This window comes from Podarcis melisellensis (assembly GCF_964234715.1).
Source record: "Podarcis melisellensis genome assembly, chromosome: 2".
NCBI lineage: Eukaryota > Metazoa > Chordata > Lepidosauria > Squamata > Lacertidae > Podarcis > Podarcis melisellensis.
In genome coordinates, this window is record NC_138529.1 from 40,866,050 (window position 1) to 40,890,511 (window position 24,462).

General features: G+C 43.4%; 1 protein-coding gene across 1 annotated transcript in view; it reads right to left on the bottom strand.

The window, feature by feature from the left end:
* DNAH9 (dynein axonemal heavy chain 9) overlaps positions 1-24,462 on the bottom strand; it is a gene marked incomplete at its 5' end in the record, with an annotated part of 180,545 nt that overhangs the window by 86,413 nt on the left and 69,670 nt on the right. The window contains 8 exons of the mRNA XM_081894902.1: positions 888-1,030; positions 2,211-2,334; positions 3,303-3,465; positions 6,362-6,558; positions 6,965-7,126; positions 14,466-14,705; positions 16,813-16,915; positions 17,720-17,885. Of these exons, the coding sequence (XP_081751028.1) occupies positions 888-1,030; positions 2,211-2,334; positions 3,303-3,465; positions 6,362-6,558; positions 6,965-7,126; positions 14,466-14,705; positions 16,813-16,915; positions 17,720-17,885 (1,298 nt within the window). The remainder of the gene's footprint in view (positions 1-887; positions 1,031-2,210; positions 2,335-3,302; positions 3,466-6,361; positions 6,559-6,964; positions 7,127-14,465; positions 14,706-16,812; positions 16,916-17,719; positions 17,886-24,462) is intronic.

The following is a 24,462-nucleotide window of genomic DNA, read 5'->3' on the forward strand; positions in this document are numbered from 1 at the left end:
CCTCCCTTCTCTCACACAGTGCAGGCTACAGTCCATGCCAGTGCAAGTAGATAAATAGGTACCGCTGAAGTGGGAAGGTAAGCAGAGTTTCCATGCACTCTGGCACTCGGCACGGTCCTCCGTGTGTGAGAAGCAGTTTAGTCATGCTGGCCACATGACCCAGAAAGCTGTCTGTGGACAAATGCCGGCTTCTTTGGCCTGAAAAGAAAGATGAGCACCACACCCCATAGTCAGTGGCGTAGCGTGGGGGGTGCAGGGGGGCCCGGCCGCACTGGGCACAACATCTGGGGGTTAGGGGGCGCAAATCCATGGGTTAGGGGGCGCAAATCCACGGGTTAGGGGGCACAAATTACTTGCCTTGCCCCGGGTGCTGACAACCCACGCTACGCCACTGCCCATAGTCGCCTTTGACTGGATTTAACCATCCAGGGGTCCTTCACCTTTTTTACCTTTACCATACACCACACAAAAACGTTCCAGTGGTACGGCTTGTCCTTACAGCTTTCAAGCCATGCCATAAGCTGACTTACAGCAAGTTCCAAGAAATGCATGGCACAGATCCACAGTTCAGAAACAGAAGGTACACTTATCTAAGGGCTTTGCCACACAGTCATTCCCCTCCCCATCCCCCAAATACATGTATGGTTCTTACTCGTGTTTTAGGTAGGATCCAGACAATTTCCCTTGATTTAATGTTTCTGTTGCAGGGATTTCACATTTTCTTAGCACTCAAATGTGAATACATTCGGGAGGAAATTGCTTAGTAAATTTATTGCAAAAAGCCAGCCAACAGAAATAGCTGTCGGAAGCGCAAGATCCTTTATTTTTCAAAGCATAACTGAAAAGCATCAGCAGATGACTGGTCCTTGGGGACCACACAGTCCTACCTTGAGCTGCCGTCTAACTCTATCAATAAAGAATTTCCAACAGGCCTCCCTGGTGTCCATCAATCCTTGGGCTTTTACTTCATTTCTCATATTACCAATGATATTTTCAACTTCATCATCAGGAAAAAGATCAGGAATTTCTCCTGGAAACAAAGAAGTAATTTTACCCATTGTGATCTTTGCATCATTGGTAACATGAATTCTGCACAGAGCAGAACATCTTCACACAGCAGTTGAGTGGGAAGGAGTCCAAAGCAAACAGTTATAACCATACTAATAAGCCCACTTGATTCTGTCTCAATGGGCCTCTAGGTAAGCCCACAGGGACTAACCTTGCAGCTGAATTATTTCTACAGTAGGTATTTGATAAAATAGAAAGAGTACACCAAGAAGCACCTTGGGGCTGTTAGCACATCTCCCAAGATAAAGAAATAAAGCAAAGGAACAGAAGAAACAGTGAGGTGCAAACTGAAAATCAGCATTACAGAAAGAGCCATTTGTCATCATTCCACATCCCGGATGTAAATCGTTTCTTGCAGCCAAGGCGGAAACATCCAAAGTTACCACTACACCTATAGGCACCAAAGAGGCTATGTTTGTATTCTGACATTATGGAAAAGAGCACTTTGGGCTCATGAGCTCTCTGGTGTGGCCACATGGTAAAGAGTGGGGCCCTTTGCTTCCATTACCAGCTAACCCAATCACTCATTTCACCTGAATCAAGAACTTTTGTGCATGACGGAATCAAGCCGGGATCATAAATCACAGTCTGAGGTTGGCCATTTTGCCAAACTAACCACTCTTTGTCTGGATTCAGACATAATGAATGATCTTCCTCATGGCTGTGCCAGAGAGGACACATATTTTAGCATCATGTGAGAACCAGGCCTGTATATCTTTTTATCTTTCTAAAACATTCATAGTCCTATTAAACATCAGAAAGAGCTTTCTGATAGTAAGAGCTATTTGACAGTGCAATGGATTCCATTGGGAGGTTGTAGACTCTCCTTCACTGGGGGTGGGGGTGGGGGTTAAGCAGACGTTGGATGGCCATCTGTCATGGATGCTTTAGTTGAGATTCCTGCATTGCAGGGGCTGGACAAGATGACCCTCTGGGTACCTTCCAATTCTCCAGTTCTAGGATTCTACATCAGGCAACTTACAACAATTAAAATCACAACAAAACAAACATATCACAACAGCAATATCACAAGCCAACCAACAGTTGGATCTGATTTATGTGTGTTCTCTGGAAAACATTTCACAATTTTTGAGAAGCTCTTGGTTTGTCTGCCTAGATATTCAAATTGCCAAGATCCATACCTGAAGCAAGCAAGTCATTTACCAAAACTAAAAACCTCTCATCGGCCACTTGAGCGTCCGTCATGAGGAAGACGGTACCAACATTCTTTAGACCTGCTGTTATGTACTGTGCTGCCAGGTCTGCCTGCAGATACAAGAAAGGAAAAGGCATGTATATCGAAGCACCAAAAATTCGGCTATCTGCTATGAGGTGAAATTCCAACCATGCTGATGACTAAATTCAGAATTCAACCAAATATGCTGCTATGCCTGCAGAATAAATTGCATACATTTTTAACCACATTGCAGATCCTACTGAGTATTGTTGTACACACATGAAACTGTAGGAAGGAAATATATAACCTCACATTCTATCCCAAGATGCATAATATCAAAGCTCAGCATTATTGTCTGAGTCACAATAGTCATTAAAGTCTCCTTGCAAAGCTTTATTAGAAGATCAATAACTGGACAACACCACTACTCTGAATATTCACGTCTTCCTTAAACACTCCTCTTCAACACTGGTATTTAAAGAAAAAAAAAATGTATAATTAAAATTCTTTTGTCATTCCATCTGCCAGTCTATGACGAACTTTCCTTAATGACTGATCTTTCTTAAAACAGATTCAAATGTTCAGCAAGGATTTGTAGTTCTGCCAATGAGATTATACCACCACAGAAAGTAAGTATGGGGTGAATGCTTATTTAAATGTACACTGAAATTAAAAGCTCTCTACAAATGGAAGGTTTCCAGCCTAGGGACCTGATTAGGTTAGGAATAGGCCGGGAGAACTCAATTTAGGAACACTTTCAAACTAAAACTCCTCACATGCATTCTGAGGCAGCGCTGTTGTATGGACCTTTATGTAACTTTGGATCAACTCATTGTCTTGAAACTACTGAAGTTATATCACTGGGTGGGATTCAACTAATGAGTCCCATCAGCCAAAGCCCTGTGCAAGAACATCTCTTTGTGAAACAGGGCTTTCAGCATAAGTGTTTCTTTTGCACAGAGCAATTTAAAACATATTAAATTCTAAACAGAGTCTTATTCTAAGCTAACAGATAAACTTAAGTTTATTTTCACCCCCACTTTTATGAGCTGCTCACCTTCAGGTCAGGAATCCCATAGCCTTTCCTCAAGGTGATTTGGAAGACCTCCAGTGAGCTAATGAAAGCTGCCAATCTCGTCAGGCTCTGCTTGCCACTTCCTCCCACACCAACCAGTAACGCATTACCTCTGGGAGATTCCAGGATACGATTGATACGGCAGCTAAATAGGATGGTACACAACCACTTTGTATTATAGCGTTTTTCCTCTGTGGTACATTTCAGTATATGGCATTAGGGGTATCTCCTGTTATACTCAGAACTAGGTTCAAAAATTCAACCCATTATGACACCTGAATAGAAACACCAGTAAATCTATACCCAATTAGTAGCATTCTGAGTCCTCTTTCATCACTTTTTCTGCCTCTTAAATGGGATTTATATGCCTTTGCACCTCTCCAGCATGGACTGAACCTAACTATAACAATCTATGTAATCTTGTATGCTAATAAGCAGTTCAATTGCCAGTGCCTTTGATTTACATATCTTGTGGAATCTGAAACTTAATGAAACCAGTGTTCTTGCTTAATGAACTTATCATGGTTCTGGAACCAGCAGGAAGGCAGCGCAGAAGAGATACTTCCTGAGAGGTAGGAACTACCCACCAATCTCAAGCAGGTACTAACCCATCTAGGAGTTTTCTCCTAGGCGCAAGAGGAGAACGTATTAGCTCTATCCCCTTGCAAGCAAATCATTGCCATTCAGGCAAATGTCTCTGGACTATAATAGTTTAGGGTTTGAACACCATAATAATCCATGATTAACTGAAAATAGAAGCAAAGCTTTCCATTTGCACCTCCTCTTAGCCACACTGGAGGAGGAGAGGGGAGTATATGAGACCAGGCTTGTGCATGCAACCCAAATCACTGGGTGACAGAATAAGGAGCTACATTTGTTCATAGGCATGGAGGTATGTTGCTGTATTGGTACATTCTAAGTATGATGTGATGTGGCCCATGAAGTACAATCTGACCTTGAAGTGTTCTCTACACTGTCCTTGCATTTTGCTGCCTTATAGTCACTACAACTCCTTGGTACATAGTAAACGTACCAGTAAATATCACAAAGAAATCATCACTTTCATTCATTTGGATTACACCGTCATTCTTGTAGTGCATGGCACCGATGATGTCTGGCTGCCTGCATACAAAGCCATTTGTTTTGCCTGGAGATGTGAACAAACCTTGACAAAGCCCAGCAATTATTAAAGTTATGAGCTTGCAAAGGAAGGGCTCAAAACCCTTTAGTGGTTAGTGAAGATGGATTTCAGCTTCTGAGCTACTGATTCAGCTATTAAAACCTAACTTCGCCTCTTGTATGTCTACCGTTCAATTCATACCTGCTAAGGGTAAAGGAGGTGTTTATTTATAACCCAGCTATCTGCCAAGGCACTCAAGGCTGCATTTATATGAGAGCTGATATGCAAAAACAAAAGCAACAAATGCAAGCAATAAAGCCAAATATCATAAAATAGATTGTGCTCTCTACAGAAAAGGAAATAAAATCAAATACAGTAAGAACAAGAAGGTGTTGGAGATTTAAAGAAAGGCATTCATATTAAAAGCCTATTTTCAAAGCGGCTAACAATGATCTTTATTTCTCTTGAAAACTTTTGCAGGAATGGATTTTGACGGGTCTCCTTAGACAAGGAATGTCAGAGGCCTGGAGCAGCCATCAAAAAGGACCATCATTGGGTCCCCACAGACCAGTCTAAATAAATGAATAACCTCTCATGATGAGGGAGCCATAATATAACAAGGGTCTGATCTGCAAATCTTTTGTGGGCAAGTTTACAGAAGACTTTTCCAGCTGTCCAGGACCTGGAATAAGAAGCAGGGGCCAAATCACTTAGCCGATTTTGTGGTCACCTTCTTCAATCCAAGCAACATTTCATCTGTTAGGAAGCTGGTCATGTGGCCTATGCCTTCTGCCATTCAATGCAAAAAGAAGCAGCTAATACATGAGATGGCAAATTCATCATTTTATATGGTTCATTTGTGCAAGTACCAGTAGCTTTTGCTACCTTTTTTTTTGTTGCCAAGGCTAAAAGATAATAATAATAATAATTTATTATTTGTACCCCGCCCATCTGGGTGGGTTTCCCCAGCCACTCTAGGCAGATTCCCGTGAAAGGGGTCACGTGACTCTGACCTCAGTCACAACTTTCTGCTCTTCAAGGAAGAACAAGAACCCTTCACTGTCATTCTAAGGCCAGGCTACAACCGGGGTGGGGGGTGGGGGACAGGACGGGTCTGGCACCTGTCTGTAACATGCAGGGAGGCTCTGTGAGCGAACGAGGCAGCTTTCCTTTTACAAGCATGACACACAACATCACTGCGGGTGCCTGCCTTTGTGCACTGAACACCAGGTCCTAGTACAGCCTGGTCGGCACGAAACTACTCAAGATAAAATGCTCTCTAGTAACCAAATGGAATAAAAGCACTGTGGCATGCAGAGCCACTACGATTGTATTAAACATCAAGGCCCTCTGGTGCGGGAAATAAAAGGAGGCTACACTCCCCAGCACACAAAGGAGGCGAGCAGCAAGTTTTGTATGCATTGTTCGCTTTTGTGACAGTGATTGAATTTGTTGCCTGGAGTTGCAGAAACAGTTAGACTGCCCCTCCCGCCCCTTTCTAATGAAAGAAATATCATTTTGTAACAGCTGGGAGAGATGGGGTTTGTGTGTGATCTGGCGTTCTGAAGAACATGCATTTGGGGCAGTCTCAGCATCCTTGCTTCTCGAACAACTAAAATCAAAGCCCATAGGCAACTGGAAAACCACTCACTGCATGTATCAAACCATCCTCAACAAATATATTTATAAGTGTCTTTTTCTTATCCTGCTGTTTATATAATGTGGCCTTCCTGAAGCCCCAGATTGACAAGCAATAACATTTTAGTATCCATTGTCCAAACAAAGAACTTGAATATTGTTTTTCGAAAGCCTTTGTCCACCCGTCTCCCCACCACTTTGAGGTGGGTTTGCAGACACACCACCATGCCCATCCCCAAGCGAGAGAAAGCTCAGAAGCACTCCAAAAAAAAATCCCCCTTACACATGGCACATGGCATCTTCAAAGAGCACCAGGTTCATAGTAGAGTTGACCTCGTTGTGATTCTCTAAGGCTTCCACCAGAATCTGATTCAGTGATTCCCAGCTCTGAACAGGCATGTACTTGGGCTCTCCAATGCCTTTTACAAAATGGCAAAACATGTTCATCTTCCTAGCCTGTTCCAAGGTGTCCTCTATTTCCTAATGAGAAAGAACAAAGAAACACAATGTTCGGTTTCAGAAAAGATGAAACTCATCCAAATCCAGCAAAACAAAACAAAAAACCAAGCAAACAGAAATGCACGATCTGTTGCCTGTTGAGGGGGGGGGGGATAAAAAAATAAAAATAATATGCTTACGACCAGGCTCTCACCCCAACCCCTGCTTTCAGACACAGCACAGTTCACCTCCCTTTTACATTTCGGTGTAATTGTCCATTCTGTGTGACGGTTACTTGGATACAGAGACACTCAAATAACATGATGCTTATCCAGGTCAAAGATTCTGTTCCCACGATGGAGGAGAAAACAGGCATACCACCCTCTTCATCACTCTACGTTTGACTTTTGCTTCAGGTAAGCGACTGAAATGGGCCTGCATCACTTACATCGTAGAACTTCTTCACCGTCTCTGTCTGCAGTTTATCAAAGAGGACAAAGTCCTTTTCATCAACCATCTTATCCCGGTAAACACGACTGGATTCATGCAAGTACAGCTTTACTAAGTCATGGGGAGCCTTCAAACACTCAGGAGTTGAAAACAGAATACCCTGGAAGCAAAGAGATGCATATGACACACAGATCATTTTTGGCACGGATGCAGAGCTGCAGGTCTAGGTGTGAAAGCAAAGTGAGAGATTCAAATGGCAGCTTGTGCAATTGCCGTGTTTGGGAAAGTGTCAGTCCCACTTTATTCCATGCAATGAGGTTCTTGTTTTGCGTGACACAGGCTACCTCGCAACCCCTTCCTATCATTTCAGGCTGAGTTCTGTGGATGCTAGCCTACTCACAACTAAAATCACAAAGCAACATATGCACAAGATCTGTGTGCTAAAAGGAACAAACACTTCCCCACGCCACTGCCATCTTTCTTGATCAATTAGACTTGCTGTTCTACAGACAGTGAAAGAATGAGGGGGCATGACTCTGAATGCTGCGAGACAACCTGTTTACTGAGCCTTCATCCCGATTTGTTTGCAGTGAAGTTATATAATGTTGATTCAAGCAATTGTTATCCCGCACTTTCTAGTGTGTTTACCCATCACTTTCCTTACCGCAAAACCTCCAGGGAGGTGGTAAGTTTGTTGGGCAATTGCACCAAATCCACTTTTATTATGCAACCTGAATTTGCTCATTGTAACCTGCTAAATAGCAACAATCTGAAAGCAACCCCAATCATTTGACCCTTCTTATCACAAAAACAAAATGCATTTTAACTTAAGTGTGCTAAGGGGTAATAAGCCCACATGAAGTGATCTTGTGTGCATACTCTAGCTCAAGTTGCCCCTGAGGAGCAACTTGTAATGAGAACAAAATAAAAAGAGAGAGAGAATGTTGTTCCCTCAAGAATAGCCCATTTCAAAACCTTAAGCTTTCCAGAAGAGAAGATTGACCGTATTCTATTAGATCCACCCCAAACCTAGTCCTATCCTGAATTATGCACAGATACGACCTCTGATTTTAGTGGGATTCATGCCCACTAACCTGGTACATCAATTAGGATTATAACAAAAGTATAAAGTTGCAATTAATTGTGTTCATTGTTCCGGAACCTCCCAGTGCTGTCCTGATTTAACTTGTAGCAGACAACAAAAATGCAGGCCACACACACTACCTCATACGCAACCATTTCCTGCAGACAATGCCATTCACATTTCTGCAGGACAAAAGCAGCCTGGGAATAAAACTGGATGGTTTTTTAAAAACTGACTTTAATCAGGCAGATATTGCCTCAAGAAAACATTAATTTCTGCTAGGTAATTGTGGCATGTTTATGACACCTTCTAAAAATGCATATGGAAGTGTCTCTTTCAAATAGAAATCCTTTTTAACAAAGTCCATTAGCAATATCTATGGGTCTGGTGACATTAAATTTAAAAGAAAACCTCTACTGAGTTATTCAGAAATTCTAAGATGCACTTAAAAGTAATTGAAAACGCCTTGCTTCTTCCAGCTAATCCACATTTTGAAGTTTAAGCACAAATGGACATGCATTCCTTCAACTAAAATGGGGTTAAAAACAACAGCCTAGCAGCCTTACACACACACACACACACACACACACACACTCACACTCTCTCTCTCTCTCTCTCTCTATATATATATATATACCGTATTTTTCGTCCCATAGGACGCACCTAGTTTTTTGGGGGGGGAAATAAAGGAAAAAAAATTTTCCTTTATTTCCCCCCCAAAAGCAGGTCGGGGAAACCAAACCAGGTCGAGGAAGGGCGCTGCACCTCCCTGAGCTTGTGGGGCTGGCCGATGTATGCCTCAGGCGGCAGGCTGCTATCCGCAGCGTGGGGAGCCCTGCGGGGAACTCCTGCAGGGTTCCCCACGCTGCGGATGTCTGTCTGGCGCGCGGGGCGCTCTGCTTCAGGGTGCTCCGCCCGCCCGGCGGCAGGCTGCTATCCGCAGCGTGGGGAGCCCTGCAGGGAACCCCTGCAGGGCTCCCCACGCTGCGGATGTCTGCCCGGCGCACGGGGCGCTCTGCTTCAGGGTGCTCCGCCCGCCCGGCGGCAGGCTGCTATCCGCAGCGTGGAGAGCCCTGCGGAGAACTCCCACAGGGCTGCCCAGGCTGCGGATGCGCTCCCGAAGCACTGGGCGCTCTACTTTCAGGGCGCCCGATGCTCCGGGAAGCAGGCTGCTCTCCGCAGCCTAGACAGCCCTGCTGGACCTCCTGCAGGGCTGCCCAGGCTGCGGATGTGCTCCCGAAACGCCGGGCGCTCTGCTTTCAGGGCGCCCGACGCTCCAGGAAGCAGGCTGCTATCCGCAGCCTAGACATCCCTGCCGGACCTCCTGCAGGGCTGCCCGGGCTGCGGATGTCTTCCTGAAGCCTGAAGAGCGAGAGGGGTCGGAGCGCACCCACCCCTCTCGCTCTCCAAGCTTCAGCGAAAGCCTGCATTTGGCCCATAGGACGCACCCAGATTTCCCCTTCATTTTTGGAGGGGAAAAAGTGCGTCTTATGGGGCGAAAAATACGGTATATATATATATATATATATATATATATATATATGAATGTCATAGCAACAACAATCCTTGAAAATAACAAGGATGATTAGATTTCCTTGAGGACAGACCACATCCTTTTTTAGTCTGTAACAAACCAATTTAATGTCCATAGTGTGCCACACACTCAACACAGATATGAATGGCAAGAATAAGAATATCTAGTGAAGAACAGATAACATTTTCTTAACAAATCTACAACTATAGCCAGTATTCTATTTCTTAAAAGAGGTGCCACAAAACTGCTCCCTCTGACCTGAAACATTTGCCCTAATCCAAATTATTTTGGGATCAGCTGTAAGGGAAAGACACTCTCAGTATGTTCAGTGGCACTCTGTTCTTTAAGAACGCTTTGGAGCTAAGCCCTGCAAAGCTTTGTTTCACTACATCCTGAACACAATACAAATTCCCAAAGAAACCAATAACAAATTCTACACTCCGTGCCTTCTACTCCTTTCCAGAGATATTTTTATTGCAAACCAAATCCTATCAACCAAGATAAACCTTTACTGCTCTCAACAAAATCCCTTTAAAAAACCCTGCCTGATACATATTTTAGAATAGGTCATTCCAATCTATGCTACATGCAGGGAGTAACCAGTCCTACCCGGGTATTATTATTCTTTAGAAACCAAACAAATATTGTGAATTTTAAATGGACGGTGCAATTTGTAGGTTTAGACTGGAAGTAGGTTTAGACTGGAGAGCCAGTGTGGTGTAGTGGTTAGGAACGTTAGTCCTGTAATCTGGGGAACCGGGTTCACGTCTCCGCTCCTCCACATGCAGCTGCTGGGTGACCTTGGGCTAGTCACACTTCTTTGAAGTCTCTCAGCCCCACTCACCTCACAGAGTGTTTATTGTGGGGGAGAAAGGGAAAGGAGAATGTTAGCCGCTTTGAAACTCCTTAAAGGGAGTGAAAGGGACGCAGGTGGCGCTGTGGGTTAAAGCCTCAGCGCCTAGGACTTGCCGATCGAAACGTTGGCGGTTCGAATCCCTGCGGCGGGGTGCGCTCCCGCTGCTCGTTCCCAGCGCCTGCCAACCTAGCAGTTCGAAAGCACCTCCGGGTGCAAGTAGATAAATAGGGACCGCGTACCAGCGGGAAGGTAAACGGCGTTTCCGTGTGCGGCTCTGGCTCGCCAGAGCAGCGATGTCACGCTGGCCACGTGACCCGGAAGTGTCTCCGGACAGCGCTGGCCCCTGGCCTCTTAAGTGAGATGGGCGCACAACCCCAGAGTCTGTCAAGACTGGCCCGTACGGGCAGGGGTACCTTTACCTTTACCTTTAAAGGGAGTGAAAGGTGGGATATCAAATCCAAACTCTTCTTCTTCTTCTTCTAGACCCATCACACCAAAAACCAGGTGAAGTTACCACCATCTTGATTCAGGTGCGCTAGTGAAAGTTATTGTGCTTGCTTCCACTTGTAGGACTGGTGATCTGAATATAGCATGATATGGCCAAGCTGCCATTGTACTATTCAATGGTTTTGTTCCTTTCACAGACTTTTTCAGCCTGGCCAAAGAAAAGTTGTCCAGAGTCGCAATCTCACTTAAGTGAGCTTCCAGGGCATTAACATTCCACTGCACATCCTCTCCAGGCGTGAACTAGAGAAACTGATTAAGAGATACAGCTGGGATAAGGCTTCACCAGAGAGTAAACTTCAGCAATAGCTTAGCGAGTGGTATAATAACAATTAGTCCGGGGAGCAATACAATTTGAGCAGTGAAGCTGGGTAATATGGTAATTATGTACAGTAAGAAATAATTTTTGCACTTCCACCATGCTTTGGAGCAACATCAAAGAGCAAAGATAGTGCTGAAGTTTTTTACTTCTGCAGAGCAGAGATGCCTCAATATGGATCCCACGTTTTTAAACAAAAGAGAACCACATAGCGTGGATTTGGGCTGTCAAATCTGCTGGAAGCAAAAGCTTCCGCCTTCACCCCATTGATGTTAAGACCTTTAAAAACTTTTTCCAAATCTTCAGCTGGTGCAGAATACAGTAGCCAAGTTTTTGTGTTTTTTTAAGAGGTCATCATAAGAAAGGGAAAAACATGGCAGATTAAACAGCTTTAAAATATCACATAGCTGTTAACCATAGGGCACTCCCTCACAGCAGCAATGACCTTTACAGCTCCATATGGTCTGTATTCCTCAAGCAACACCTTCTCCTGTATGAACCTCCCACAACTGCTAAGACACCCACATGAGCTTCTGTGCTCACGGAACAGGGATTTCTCTGTTGCAGCATGTCAGGTGCTGATGCGGTTGCTCGGGAGCAAACAGGCAAGACTCCAACCTGGCTTTTCTAGGCTTTATTAGCCGTACAAACTATTTACAGTGCAGAGCGTCACAAGTCCATGTCTGCTCAGTTGCTAGCAGAATCTGGGAGTGGGCAGTCCTTATACCTTCCCCAGAATAACAGCCGTGTGACCCCAACTTTCTCCTCCCCTCTCTGCGCCGAAGACTACTGCTCAGAACGGGCACTGGCAAAGGGGGACTTGCCTCCCCTCTGCTTTGCTCAGGCTTGGTGTTGAGGCTCTCCCTAGCATCTTCTGATCCTTGCACCCCCTCCCCACTGGAAGTGTGGCTTCCCTCCTCGCCAGAGGAAGAACTACTTCGTAAGATCTTCGGAGGCTCCCTGTGACACAACTGCCCTTTCACCTCTCGCCTCTGAGCTGATGGCAGCTCCCTGACACAGCATCACAATGATACACTGTGCTTCTAAGGCCAAGTGCCCTGCTTTGTCTTTTTTTACTCTGAGATATCTAAAGACAACCTTCCAGTATCCTCAAACTGTTTAATGACTGGTGCAAACTGTGGTCTATATTGTTATTTCTTATGCTTATGCTCAGTTGTTGTTGCTGCTGCTGCTTGGCCTTTACACTGCCATTGTCACACATCGTTTTCTTTTTTTAAAAAACAGGAAATGGTATAGAAGTTACATAAATATACCTGTGCTACTACATCATTCGAGAGAAGAAAAGGGGGGGAAGGGATTGTTTTACAGCAACAACGTGCTTACAAGCACTGATTTCCATTGTATCATCCAAGTGAGCAATCTGGACAGATGCATAATACAGTGTGCATATGACAAAGGTCTCAATTCAGCACAGTCTTCTATTTCAGATAAGCTGAGATATCAGACCACACACCTGTATCATGGATTTCACCATACGAAGTTTCTTTCATCTTAGATGTCATAGGCAAAGCAGGAGCAGTTTTATAGTAAAATTTAAAAACAATCGTATCAAGTACACAAGAGTCACAGAAAGCAAGAGCATCCATATATTTCACTCTCACTTTATAAATTACCCAAGGACTGTTATTTTATAGGTGTCAAAAATCTGCCAGGAGCAGATTATATATGGGGAAGTCTCACTGATTTCAACAGGGCCAAGAGGACATGAGAATGGCAGCAGCCAAGTTCTATAATAAACTTTCTCAATTCTTTGCTTTTACAAAGAAACATTAATTTTCTCTCTCCTTTTCTCTCTCTCACACATATATACTGCTGACAATCAGGTGTGCAAAATGCAACACCCATCTGGAAGGTTTCCTTTATACTCTCAGTGATTTCTGTTCCTGTTAATTTGAAACTTGTCAACTATAGTAACTAAGTCTGGCTATTTTATCAGATTGGGGATGGTTTCAAGGAGAAGGAGGAACCTTATGCAACCAACTTTGCTCACACACAAACCAGCTTTCAGCTCTTGCCGATAGTAATAAATACACAGTGGCCCTTTGATTACTTCACACAAAACGTGCCTGGGACTTTTTGCAATAAAATCCAGCAAACCCTTTTCATACAGGAAATAAGCATAACTTGGAGGTAATTATTGTTTAAATTCTGATCTGCCTTAATCGGTTTGTAGCCATCCACAGAGCTAGTGCTGTATGAGAGATATATGGATGTAGCAATTAATTGATACAGAAATATGAGAAAATAATGAACAAATGTATTTCTGGGATAGAGCACAAAAGGAAGTCAGTTTACTCATGGACTAATGTACTATGAAGCAACAGATATGCAAAAAAATGCCACAGGGTGCTTGAACTGAGCAGGCTGCTGACTATCAGTGCTTGGATTTGCATGCATTTTGTGTAAGATGCACTTGAATTGTGAACATCTCAAGTAACCTGAAAAACAGCTGTTGTAAGAGCAACCCTCAAGTGTCCTCAATACTGAAAGCCATTAAACACTGAACCACTTGATTTCTTTCCTAAGATAAAGGAGATGTTAAAGGGCCACTACATTTTTGCATTTGCATCAACATTAGCAGTTAAAAGGGAGTTTCTGGTGTCTAACGCCAAGCAAATTGCAAAACAGGAAGCGATAGCCTCAAACCAATTTTAGCATTATGTTCTTTCCAGAATGAAAATGAAAGCCACTTAATGCAACTAGGTAGAAAGACAATCAGCTTCTTATGACACAAGCACATTTATTGTTGATTTTTTTTAAAAAAAAAAGCCTTCTAGTTTACAGTCTCTGCAACATGACAACAACACAGAAAGCAAAGTGCAGTTTCCAGTTGTATAAGGCAACTGCAGGACTGAAAAGTTGGAATAAAGCATAACTGTGTGGCATATAACCAAAACAGTCTGTCTGTGTTTATGTGAGCAAAATCCACTTGACAGTCTCCAGTGAGTGAAGTGTCACCTTGGGCCTCTAAACAAGACCCCTTTGACCACTGTGTATCCCATTTAATCCTAGGAAAGACAAACAATATCTCATGGCCACTGCATCGGGCATACATTACATATTACCATGCTATGGCATGTCATGGTTCTATACAGCATCAGCATCACTCCTTTTCATTTCTAATTTCAAAGTTTAATTTAGCTAAGGGAGCACACAGCTCCCAACTGGAAGAACTACTTACTTGGAAGACATTGGACAAATCTCTCAGGTTGAAGTTGTAATGAAATTTGATAGCTGTTGGCAGGAATGTTGCCGCCACTTTCACGTGCAGGGCAAGAGCCAGACTTATTAACTGCTGTGATGATTTCTGTAAAGCCGCAGAGAAGTTCCCCCGCTTCAGGTGCTGAGTTAGGATGGTGCTGTAAATCGTGGACAGAGCATCTGACCCAGGGAATGAGAGAGCAAACACACTGAAGTGGCGCTGCATAAAGGAAAACACAATACAGGCTAGTAGGTATTGCATGTAACAGAAATAGGATGGGTTTGGGCAGAATCACTTTCACTGGCGCAACTTTTCCCTTGACCTGATAATAGCAAATGCCTGAGAGTTTTCATACACCTGTCTCCAAAGGGAAGAATCATCAATCACGCCCAGTGGGCCACAGACAACTACTCAAGTGAAATAAATAAAACATGGATAGAGATGGTGATGCTGGATCATAGGCCCAAGGCCACATGTAGAGCAGTGCTTGACCTATATTGCACACCTCATTCTTCCTAACTCCCAGATGTTGGACACTGAGAAATCTGCCTACCTGCCTAATGGCATCACTAGATAATTCTAAGCTAACTTCCTGCTACAAGACTACTACTACTACTACTACAACTACTACGAAGGACATGGGTGGTGCTGTGGTCTACACCACTGAGCCGCTTGGGCTTGCTGATCGGAAGGTCGGCAGTTCGAATCCATGTGACAGGATGAGCTCCTGTTGCTCTGTCCCAGCTTCTGCCAACGTAGCAGTTCAAAAGAACACCAGTGCACATAGATAAATAGGTACCGCTGCAGCAGGAAGGTAAATGGCGTTTCTGTGCACTCTGGCTTCCATCACAGTGTCCCGTTGCACCAGAAGCAGTTTAGTCATGCTGGCCACATGACCTGGAAAGCTGTCTGTGGACAAATGCCGGCTCCCTCAGCCTGAAAAGCGAGATGAGCACCGCACCCCATAGTCGCCTTTGACTGGACTTAACCATCCAGGGGTCCTTTACTACAAGAGGGCAAAGCATTTGACGTGACACTTAAAACAGTAGCAGCACTTGTACTAATAAATAAAGTACTGCTTTAAGAATGTTGAAATCTGCCCCTATCCATTATTACAGAAATCCAAACAACTCTGCAAGATATCTAAGTATGTTCCTCCTGCGTTGCTACTTAAGAATAGGGAAGGCTGTGGTTGCAATACAGTGGCTTTTGCCATAGACCAACTTGGTCTTTGAACAAGGAATTTTCCAGCTAATACAAGAGGCACTGAACTATGCCAGTTTTCAGGTGCCTTATCCCTCTCCTTAAAATAAAAAAAAATCAAAGTCACACTTTTAAATTACCAAAGTAACAAACAGGTTAGAAAGGTCCTGTGATTCTTCTTGTAAAGGATATTTGCCAAGCAATTAGCATATAATCCCACTACAACAGGACACCCACTGCAACCTATCACTTGGCTTCCTAGTGTTTACATGGCTAAACACCAATTTCATCTGTGAATTCAACAAGAATCTTCATACCCAAAAAGTTCCAGCCCTTTCGATATGGGCTTTTTAATCAGGGATATGGGCTGGATGAAAATGCTTGCTGAAGTATATGTTAGAAAGTAGAAAAAGAAATTAGAAGCCAGTGAAAAAGAAACAATGGTGTTCACTGTCCTTGGTCCTGAAATATAATTATATTGGAACTGTATTATGAAATCAGATTCCAACACAGGAGATGCAATCTAAGATTTTCTGATGTTTAAAAACAGCAAAGCACTGACAGGGGTATGAATGGGCTCTACACAGGGAAGTTGGTACTAATAATAAAATAAAGCTGATCAGAAGGTCAGCAGTTTGAGTCCCCGCGACGGGGTGAGCTCCCGTTGCTCGGTCCCTGCTCCTGCCAACCTAGCAGTTCAAAAGCACGTCAAAGTGCAAGTAGATAAAGAGGTACCGTTCCGGCGGGAAGGTAAACGGCGTTTCCATGTGCTGCTCTGGTTTGCCAGAAGTGGCTTAGTCATGCTGGCCACATGACCCGGAAGCTATACGCAGGCTCCTTCGGCCAATAAAGCAAGATGAGCACCGTAACCCCAGAGTTGTCCGCGACTGGACTTAACGGTCAGGGGTCCCTTTACCTTTTAAGTTCAGTACATCTTACACCCCACTTTCTTCTCATATCCAGAAAACATTGCTAAGTTTTACTTCAAAGTTTTCTTTTCTTAAAGTTTGTCTTCAAATGGAGACCATCTAGGATAGCTTGCAAACAAATGAGAGTGTTAATCCTTCCAAAGACTGAGTGAACCCAACAGCGGCTTTCTCCTTGCCAGGTGAACAAGCAATACCTGCAAGCGTGGGTTGATAGTGAAGCTGCCTGCTGTGGGATTCATGCACGACACGTACTGCACATTCATGATCTCCTTCAGGGACAGCTTGTTTCTGTCATACCTTTGCCAGAAGAAGAAAAAAGAAAAGAATGCATCACCCTAATCACATCCTATTAGTGACAAACAAACAGCAGTGTGCCTGCCGGACTTTGCCAAGTCTCAAGCAGCATGTCAGATGTGCACTGGGCACCTGCTGTATCCCAGCTGCTTTCAATTAATATTCCAACAGAGGTTGCACAATATTGGGGAATCAGGCTAGGATTCGCATATGTCTGCATAACATCTAGCACAGCAGGGACTCTATATCAGGGAGAGTATCACACTTCCATAACTGTATTTACAGGCAATGCTCTAGGACAGGGGTCGGCAACCTGCGGCCCATGGGCCACAAGTGGCCCATGGGGGCAGTTTAACCAGCCCACAAGCTGGCCCCAAACTGAGCCACCCACTTGGCGAATCCCTGTGTGTTGCACTAAGCTGACGCAGTGTGGGACTTGCTTCTGCGGTGCCGGAAATCGCGTCTGCACATGCACAGATGCCAGAAATTGCATCTGCGCATGCCCAGACGACAGAAATCGTGCTCACACGTGCACACAATCCAGCCCACAGAAAGATCTCCGCAGGACTTGACCGGCCCAGGCAGGTAAAACCTTGCTGACCCCTGTTCTAGAGCATGATGAGTGGGATAAAAATTCAGCAAATAAACACTAATAAATTAGCCCAAAGGCAAACTTGAGAGAAAATACACATATAACATATGTCTTTTAAGAGGGTCTGAAAGTGATAGGGAAACAGAACAGAATTATGGCTAAACACATGCCGAAGTGACAAGGACTATAAATAGACAGATCTATCCCTATTTTACCAGTGCCCATAGTCCAGATGTTGCCGAATCAGTGTATGAGGCTGGACTGTTCCATAAGTGTCTACTTCAGGCATATTCATGTCATCGATGAAGTAGATAAGCTTCTTGGTGCCAGGAGGGCCGTAATTCCTTCCTGCCTTTTTATCCAGCGGCTTCTCAAGAACAGCTGTGAAGAAACAAAGGCTCGGAGTTTTCAAAAGTGTTCTTTCCAACACTGTGATACTAATCCAGAATATGAACTGTAAGGCAGCTAGAAAGTGGTGACTCCCTTTGAGGAGGAACCATACCCCTGGTGCCTGTACAGGTATGTGGTGAAAGTGGTGTGCCGCCTTACAATTATTTACAGAAACAAGAGAATGAAGAAAGGCTGGTGAAAGGATTGCAATGGCTGAGGTTTAGCAGACTGCAAAGGCAATAAGAGAAAAAATGTTAGGCAGAACCTAAAACAGGAATAAGAAACCTACAGCCTTCCAGATATTGTTAGATTCCATCTCCCAACACCTGAACCTTGGCCAATGTTCAGCAGTTGTAGACCACCAACATCTGGAGTTTAAGTACATCCTTGGTTTAAGTTAGGAGTGACTGAATATGGGAAAAGAAAGAAGAATAAAATGTCTCATCCAGAGTTGTATCCAAGCTAACGCTGAATAACACAACCTACCAGCGTAAGGATTTCTACTTGTGCACTGGGACCTCCACCTTCTCCTCCCCCTGAATGGACCCCTAAACCAGTTCTATGAGTTTTCCCCAACCCTCTGGAACAGATTTGGGTAGGGTGCAGAACACACACTTGGGAGAGGAGGAGAGGAAGTTATGTGGTGCTAGTGGAATTTTTTGCACTGATTGGAATATGTATGGTTTTGTGTTGTTTTTTAATACCACCCTCAAACTGCAATCCTTAGGAGATGAAGCAAAAGGGACATTATCATGGTAGAGAGAAAATAAAGAGGGAAGACACACAAGTCACTTCTGCTGACAGTTTAAGATGCCACATCTCTAATGGAATGCAGGGATGTGGGACATATTTAAACAATACTGTACTTGGACTGGAAGAGGGAATTTGCAGTACTGGCATATACTGAAATATACAATGCAATGATTTCATATCATACATTTTCCTTACTGGGTGCTAAGGAAAGAAGAGAAGGGGAACTCTATGCAGAGCTGCTGTTTTTTGACAGAGGCTCCACAATCAGCATCATATTTAGACCCAATATTGGGCAGCAGTCTTAGATGCAACCAGTTTTGGCTCCCAGGAGAGTGTGGCATGCATGTTTCTCAGGGGGGGAAATGATTTTTGTTTGCATCTGCAAAAAAAAGTGAAACAGCCTGTAGCATTGGATAAAGACCAAAGGGTAGGATAAAGACTGAAAAACTGAGATGAAAAGCCCACTAAAATTAGTCAATAAAACACTTTTGGCAGCACAGTTGTATTTTTCAATGTGTAATGGTTCTACGGTGCAGATCATAATTCATCCAAGATATTGATCTATTTCTCCTTGACCCCTGAACCATATTTTGGCTTATCAGAAGCAATGAGGAGTCACTCACAAGAAGAAAGCCATTGTGTGTTGTGGCAAACCATTTATAGGGGCCCTAGAAGATATCGATCAGAACTGTCAAGCAGCTTTCTCTCAAAGGCGTGGAATGCAACCCTATTTTTTCGGTAAGAAGATGACCAAGTTACACACTTTGGTATTTGGACACCTATATGCATGCTTATTACCCAGACGGTCAACAACCTGTTGTCTGAAGCCGTGCAATGAATATTTGAATTCAAAGCTAGTCAGCTGAATACATGAGAGATTAACCTGTGCAAATATTGCACAAAACCAAATGATCAAGACTGCTAAGCTAGAACGAAGGGCTAGTTTGGCCTGAGAAACATTCATCAAACTGAAGCCTTTGTCGCAGAAAGGTAACACTTTGTCCAAAGTGAAATTGGAAATTGTACAATACAAGCTTCTTACTAGTCATCGCTCAAACATGCTGAATCTTACACATGGACAATAGGAACAGAAAACAGCTTGATGTCAAGGTAAGGCGCCATGGGCAAATTAGAGGTTTATGTAGATGGACAGAGGAAAATCATCCAAATGAATGCCACAATTTCTTTTGCACAGTGCAACAAGGCATAAACAAGTCCTTTCTTCAAATCACTGAACTTATAGCATTCAACAGTAAGCAACAGTCATGATTCCTCTTGCATTGTGATTATGGTCTGAAATACAGTCTTGGGCTAAGGGGGACAATACTGGCTAAGGTGCTCATATTGTGTGAATAATCCCTGGCTAGGAAGACCAGGACAAATTGTTAAGAAAAGAAAGAGTAGGGTTAAAAGGAAGTGGTGCTCACTAAAATAGGATTTGCTTTTGGGAGGACTATGCAAGAAGGCAGTGTCCCAGATGGTAATAATAAGTTCTTGGCTCCTTTTATTTGCCCCCTCCTGCCCTGCATTTGGTACACAACAGAAATGTCTGGATGTGTACTCTTTTTTAAAAAAAATCATCAATGTTTTATGACAACAAACTGATGTTTTAAAAAGTGCCAAGGTTTGCTTCTCCCACATTTTCATCTCTCTAGGCAAATTGCTTTGCCAAAAGCATCACTATCATGGCAACTTCACATATTCGTTCTTTGACATAGTAATCGCTGTGCCACCAAAAGCATGTGCATTTTAATGTATGTGCAACAGCACAAGTATTTACCCTGAGTGCAAATATCAAGAAGCAGCTGCATGTATCAACATATCTGTGTTGAACAAGATATTTGCACTGGCTTATATACACTACAAGGTACAAACTGCTAATTTTCTATTGCCTTATTTTAAAAAAATTAACTGGCAGTTCTTAGTAGCCTTTCATCATAGTAGCAAAGCCTGCAATAATGTTTTCAAAGATCAGCATCTTGCAATTGACAATGAACTTCTCAACAATCACCAAGCTATTAAGGGCGTGCTATCATTTGCTTTTCACTAAACTGATCACATCTTTGCAGGTTATTAAAAATGCTTTTTGTTTTGTATTTAGCATCCACTGCTAAGAATCCATCTCATCTTGACAGTTTGTGGCACAGAAAGATCCTGAAATGATGGGTGCAAGATAACACCTCTGTCAGCGAGGAATCTTCCTCTTTAAACAACACCCCCCCAAAAAAATATTAAATTTCTGGAAGTGAGAGAATGTCTTTCAAATATGCATTTAATTAGAGCCTAATTAACATAGAAAACATCCCTTTTAGGGATTTAACAAGTATGCAAAAGATATATCAAATTGAAATGCAATTACTGAGAGATCAAATGACATGTTCGTAAAAGCAGCATTTTAATCTGAGAATGTCTCTCACAATAATATCAAAAGCCACATGTCTCTTGCACAGATACTCAAACCCCAATTATACTGGAATAAACAATCACTGTGTTTTAGGGTTATTAAGCATCTGCTGTGCTTTCCCAGAGGCTGATGGGCTGAGAGACATCTATTTCTGTGGAATTCTCTGGGGGCAGGTTTGCCACATGAAGAAACCTTGCGCAAGGCTCCATAGCTTGAAATGGGATTTAGATGGCTCAGTGGCCTTTTTCAGAATCTTTCCAGGATTAAACGCATTATGTTCTACAGTTAATTGCATCTGGAAATCTGCTAAGCACCATGGCGGTGCAGGGGAATGCAAACATTTTGCAGAAACACAAAGCTCTTTGATGCCACATGAAGCATCCCATCATGTTACCTTTCCCAGGGTGGAATTATTTGCACCTAATCACTAAACATTTGTTTGGACACACAAATCTCTTGCATGTGTGGGGTGTCCTATTCTGATCTGCCTGCATTTGCCCTTGCAAGGGTAGATCAGGTACTTTCCACCACAACGCATGGGAATCTCTTGCCAGCAGCAATACTCTATATGTGTGTTAGAGGTGTTATACTCATTAGAGATTTTATGCCCATAAACAATCAATCAATAGTGGGGCCTTCCATCTCTATTTGCAGCATGCATCGGAACATGACAGTGTTTTACCAATTCAAGAGCAGTCACGTGGTGCTAAACACATTCTGTAATCATGTAACGCAGAATCTAGTGGCATGTGTAAAACCACAAATAATTTCAGTTTTATTTGAAGGGGCTAACTACATGTCACATATATAGACCTACACTAATAGAGGCCCCAAACTCTGTTTTCCTCCGGGGGTGGGGGGAACAGCTTCAGAAAAAAGCCATTTTCAACAAGTGGTAGTAAAGAGGAGAGGGGTCAAAGTTCAGTGATACAGCACTTGCATTGCATACAAAAGGTTTCTGGTGCAAATCCTGGGATCGTCTGTAAAAATGAAAAAATCAAGTAGCAGGTGGTGGAAGAGACCTCTGCCAGAAAAGGTGCAGAGTCACTGTGACTCACTGTAGACAATACTAAGCTAAATGGACCAGTAGTCTGAGCTGATATAAAGTAGCTTTCCAGGTTCCTACGTGATGAAGGCCTTTCCTCACCAGCCATTTCTACACTCCAAACACCATTTCCAGCTGCTGCTCCTTCCAGAAGAAGAATTCCAGATATGTGCTGGCAAGGGCAAATATGCGCCTTAAACCCCATTGAAAATGGAATTTGAGAAGTTACAGGAAGCAAGATTATTAAATATATGCACCCCAAGATGGTTCTCCACTCCAAATCCCAACCTCAAAACTGCTTTTCTATTAATGCATGTAGCATGTAAAGGGTTTTCAGATCCAACGATCAGAGAGACAATCCTGAAAATATGCTAGCAGTATAAAAGGCTGTGAGAAGTCTTGTGGATTATTTTGCACCTTCTCAAAACGCCACAAATTCCCCTATAATGTTTGCAACCAAGAAAGCTAAGTTGGAGCTGCAAGGAAAGAAGGCAAGGCTGCAGGCGGATAGTGCCTGTAAAAACTGTGCCATTTTTCCTCACAGACTTGCTACTTCCTATGAACTCCTGCAAGGGAGTCTCCCAGTCTTCATTACATGGTCCAGCAGCCTTTCACGTCCATGCCAATACACAGATCCTTGGAGCAAATGGTGACTAAATCAGTCACTCTAGTGATGAGGAGGTCAGTTCTCCCTGATACGACTGTGAACAGATAGATATGATCTGTGGGTCACAGATCTCCTTAGGTCAGTAATGCAGCACTATAGGAAAGTATTGGTGTTGGCAGGCATTGTGTAGTTGCTTCCTTCTCCTGAAACTGATGTTGGGCAAACAAACGGTGTCTCTGAAGCTCTCTGGAATGTCATTTATTATTCTGGCTGACTGTTAAGTTTTAAAAAGAGTGAAACAAACACCCGTTAGAAATAGCCGCCAAATGATAAACTGCAAAACAGAACCAAGTAAATCTAAACACTGAGCAGCATAAACCAAGATGCAAGGGGTATAAATCATGTTCAGCACACACCAGCAACCATGTCTGAGGCACATTCTTACACTAACCCACCCTGTGGATAACTTATTCGGATTCTGTGCCCCAGCCTCTGGCCATAACTCTCAGTCCAAGTAAATATGGGAAAAAATGTTGCTGCCATTTATCTGTATACATCTCAACAGCAAGAAAAAGCTTTTCCCTTTGGCACTAAAATGTGTGTGTTGGGAATCACTTGTGCACGAAGGTTTTATAATCTTGTGATGTTTTTATTATTTTATTGTACACCCTGCTGATAGTCTTATCTTAAGCGGCAGTTTATAAATTTTCCTACAAATAAAGATATACAGAAACACCACTGTTGTTTGGCTCATTATGAACTCTCACAAACTCCAACCTCTTTCAAGCAGAATCTGGAAAATGAAATGAAGAATGTGTTTGTACTTTAATGACTGTCATCACCTTTCCTCTGTTTGAAATGTGGATCAGTTTTTTTCTCAAAAGAAGTGTTTGCTGCTGAAACTTCCAGAGATGCATGACATTTGTTCCCCGAGCCACATTCATTTAGGTAACAGCAAATCACCACCATAGGGACACTCAAATGTTAACAGTGGGCAGGGGCAGACTTTGGTCTTTCAAAGGCTATCCCAGGGGTCAGCAACCTAAGGCCCATGGGCCACAAGCGGCCCGCGGGGGTCGTTTAACCAGCCCATGAGCTGCTCCTGAACTGAGCAGCCCACTTGACAAGTCCCCGCGCACTGCGGGGACTCCTTCTATGGCACTGGAAAATCGCGTTTGCGCAGATGCAGACGTCGGAAATCACGGGCGTATGTGTGTGATCTGGCTCACAGAGGGATCTCTGCTGGAGTGAACCAGCCCAGACGAGGTAAACCTTGCCAACCCCTGGGCTAATCTCTCGCCTTCCGTTCTGCTCAATTCACTATGTGATACTTGCAACACCCTGCGGTGCTCCCTAGGCTCAGCAGCCAGTAGGGCGGAAGCAGTTGCGCTGCCCCAAATCCACCTTTGCAGTGAGCCTGTTCAGATTATACATACTCAAACTCTAGAGTTATGCTGAAATCAGGTGCAGGTCTCAGGGACATGCATATTTTCTCCACCTCCTCCATACACCTTAACTGAGAGACACCAAGTTTATTTAATTTAAGATCTCCCTGATCTGGATCCCATCCAGATCACAATATATCTATAGTTTTCAAAAGGTGAGCATAGTCTGGACATCACCTGTTGTCGTCGTCCCCCCCCCCCCCCCGACTTTAAGGTATATTTATCCCAAACATGTCTGAATGCATTGGTGCCCCTAAAGGCAGGTAGATCCCTATAAATGATTCAATATACACAATAGACCACTCTAATACGGA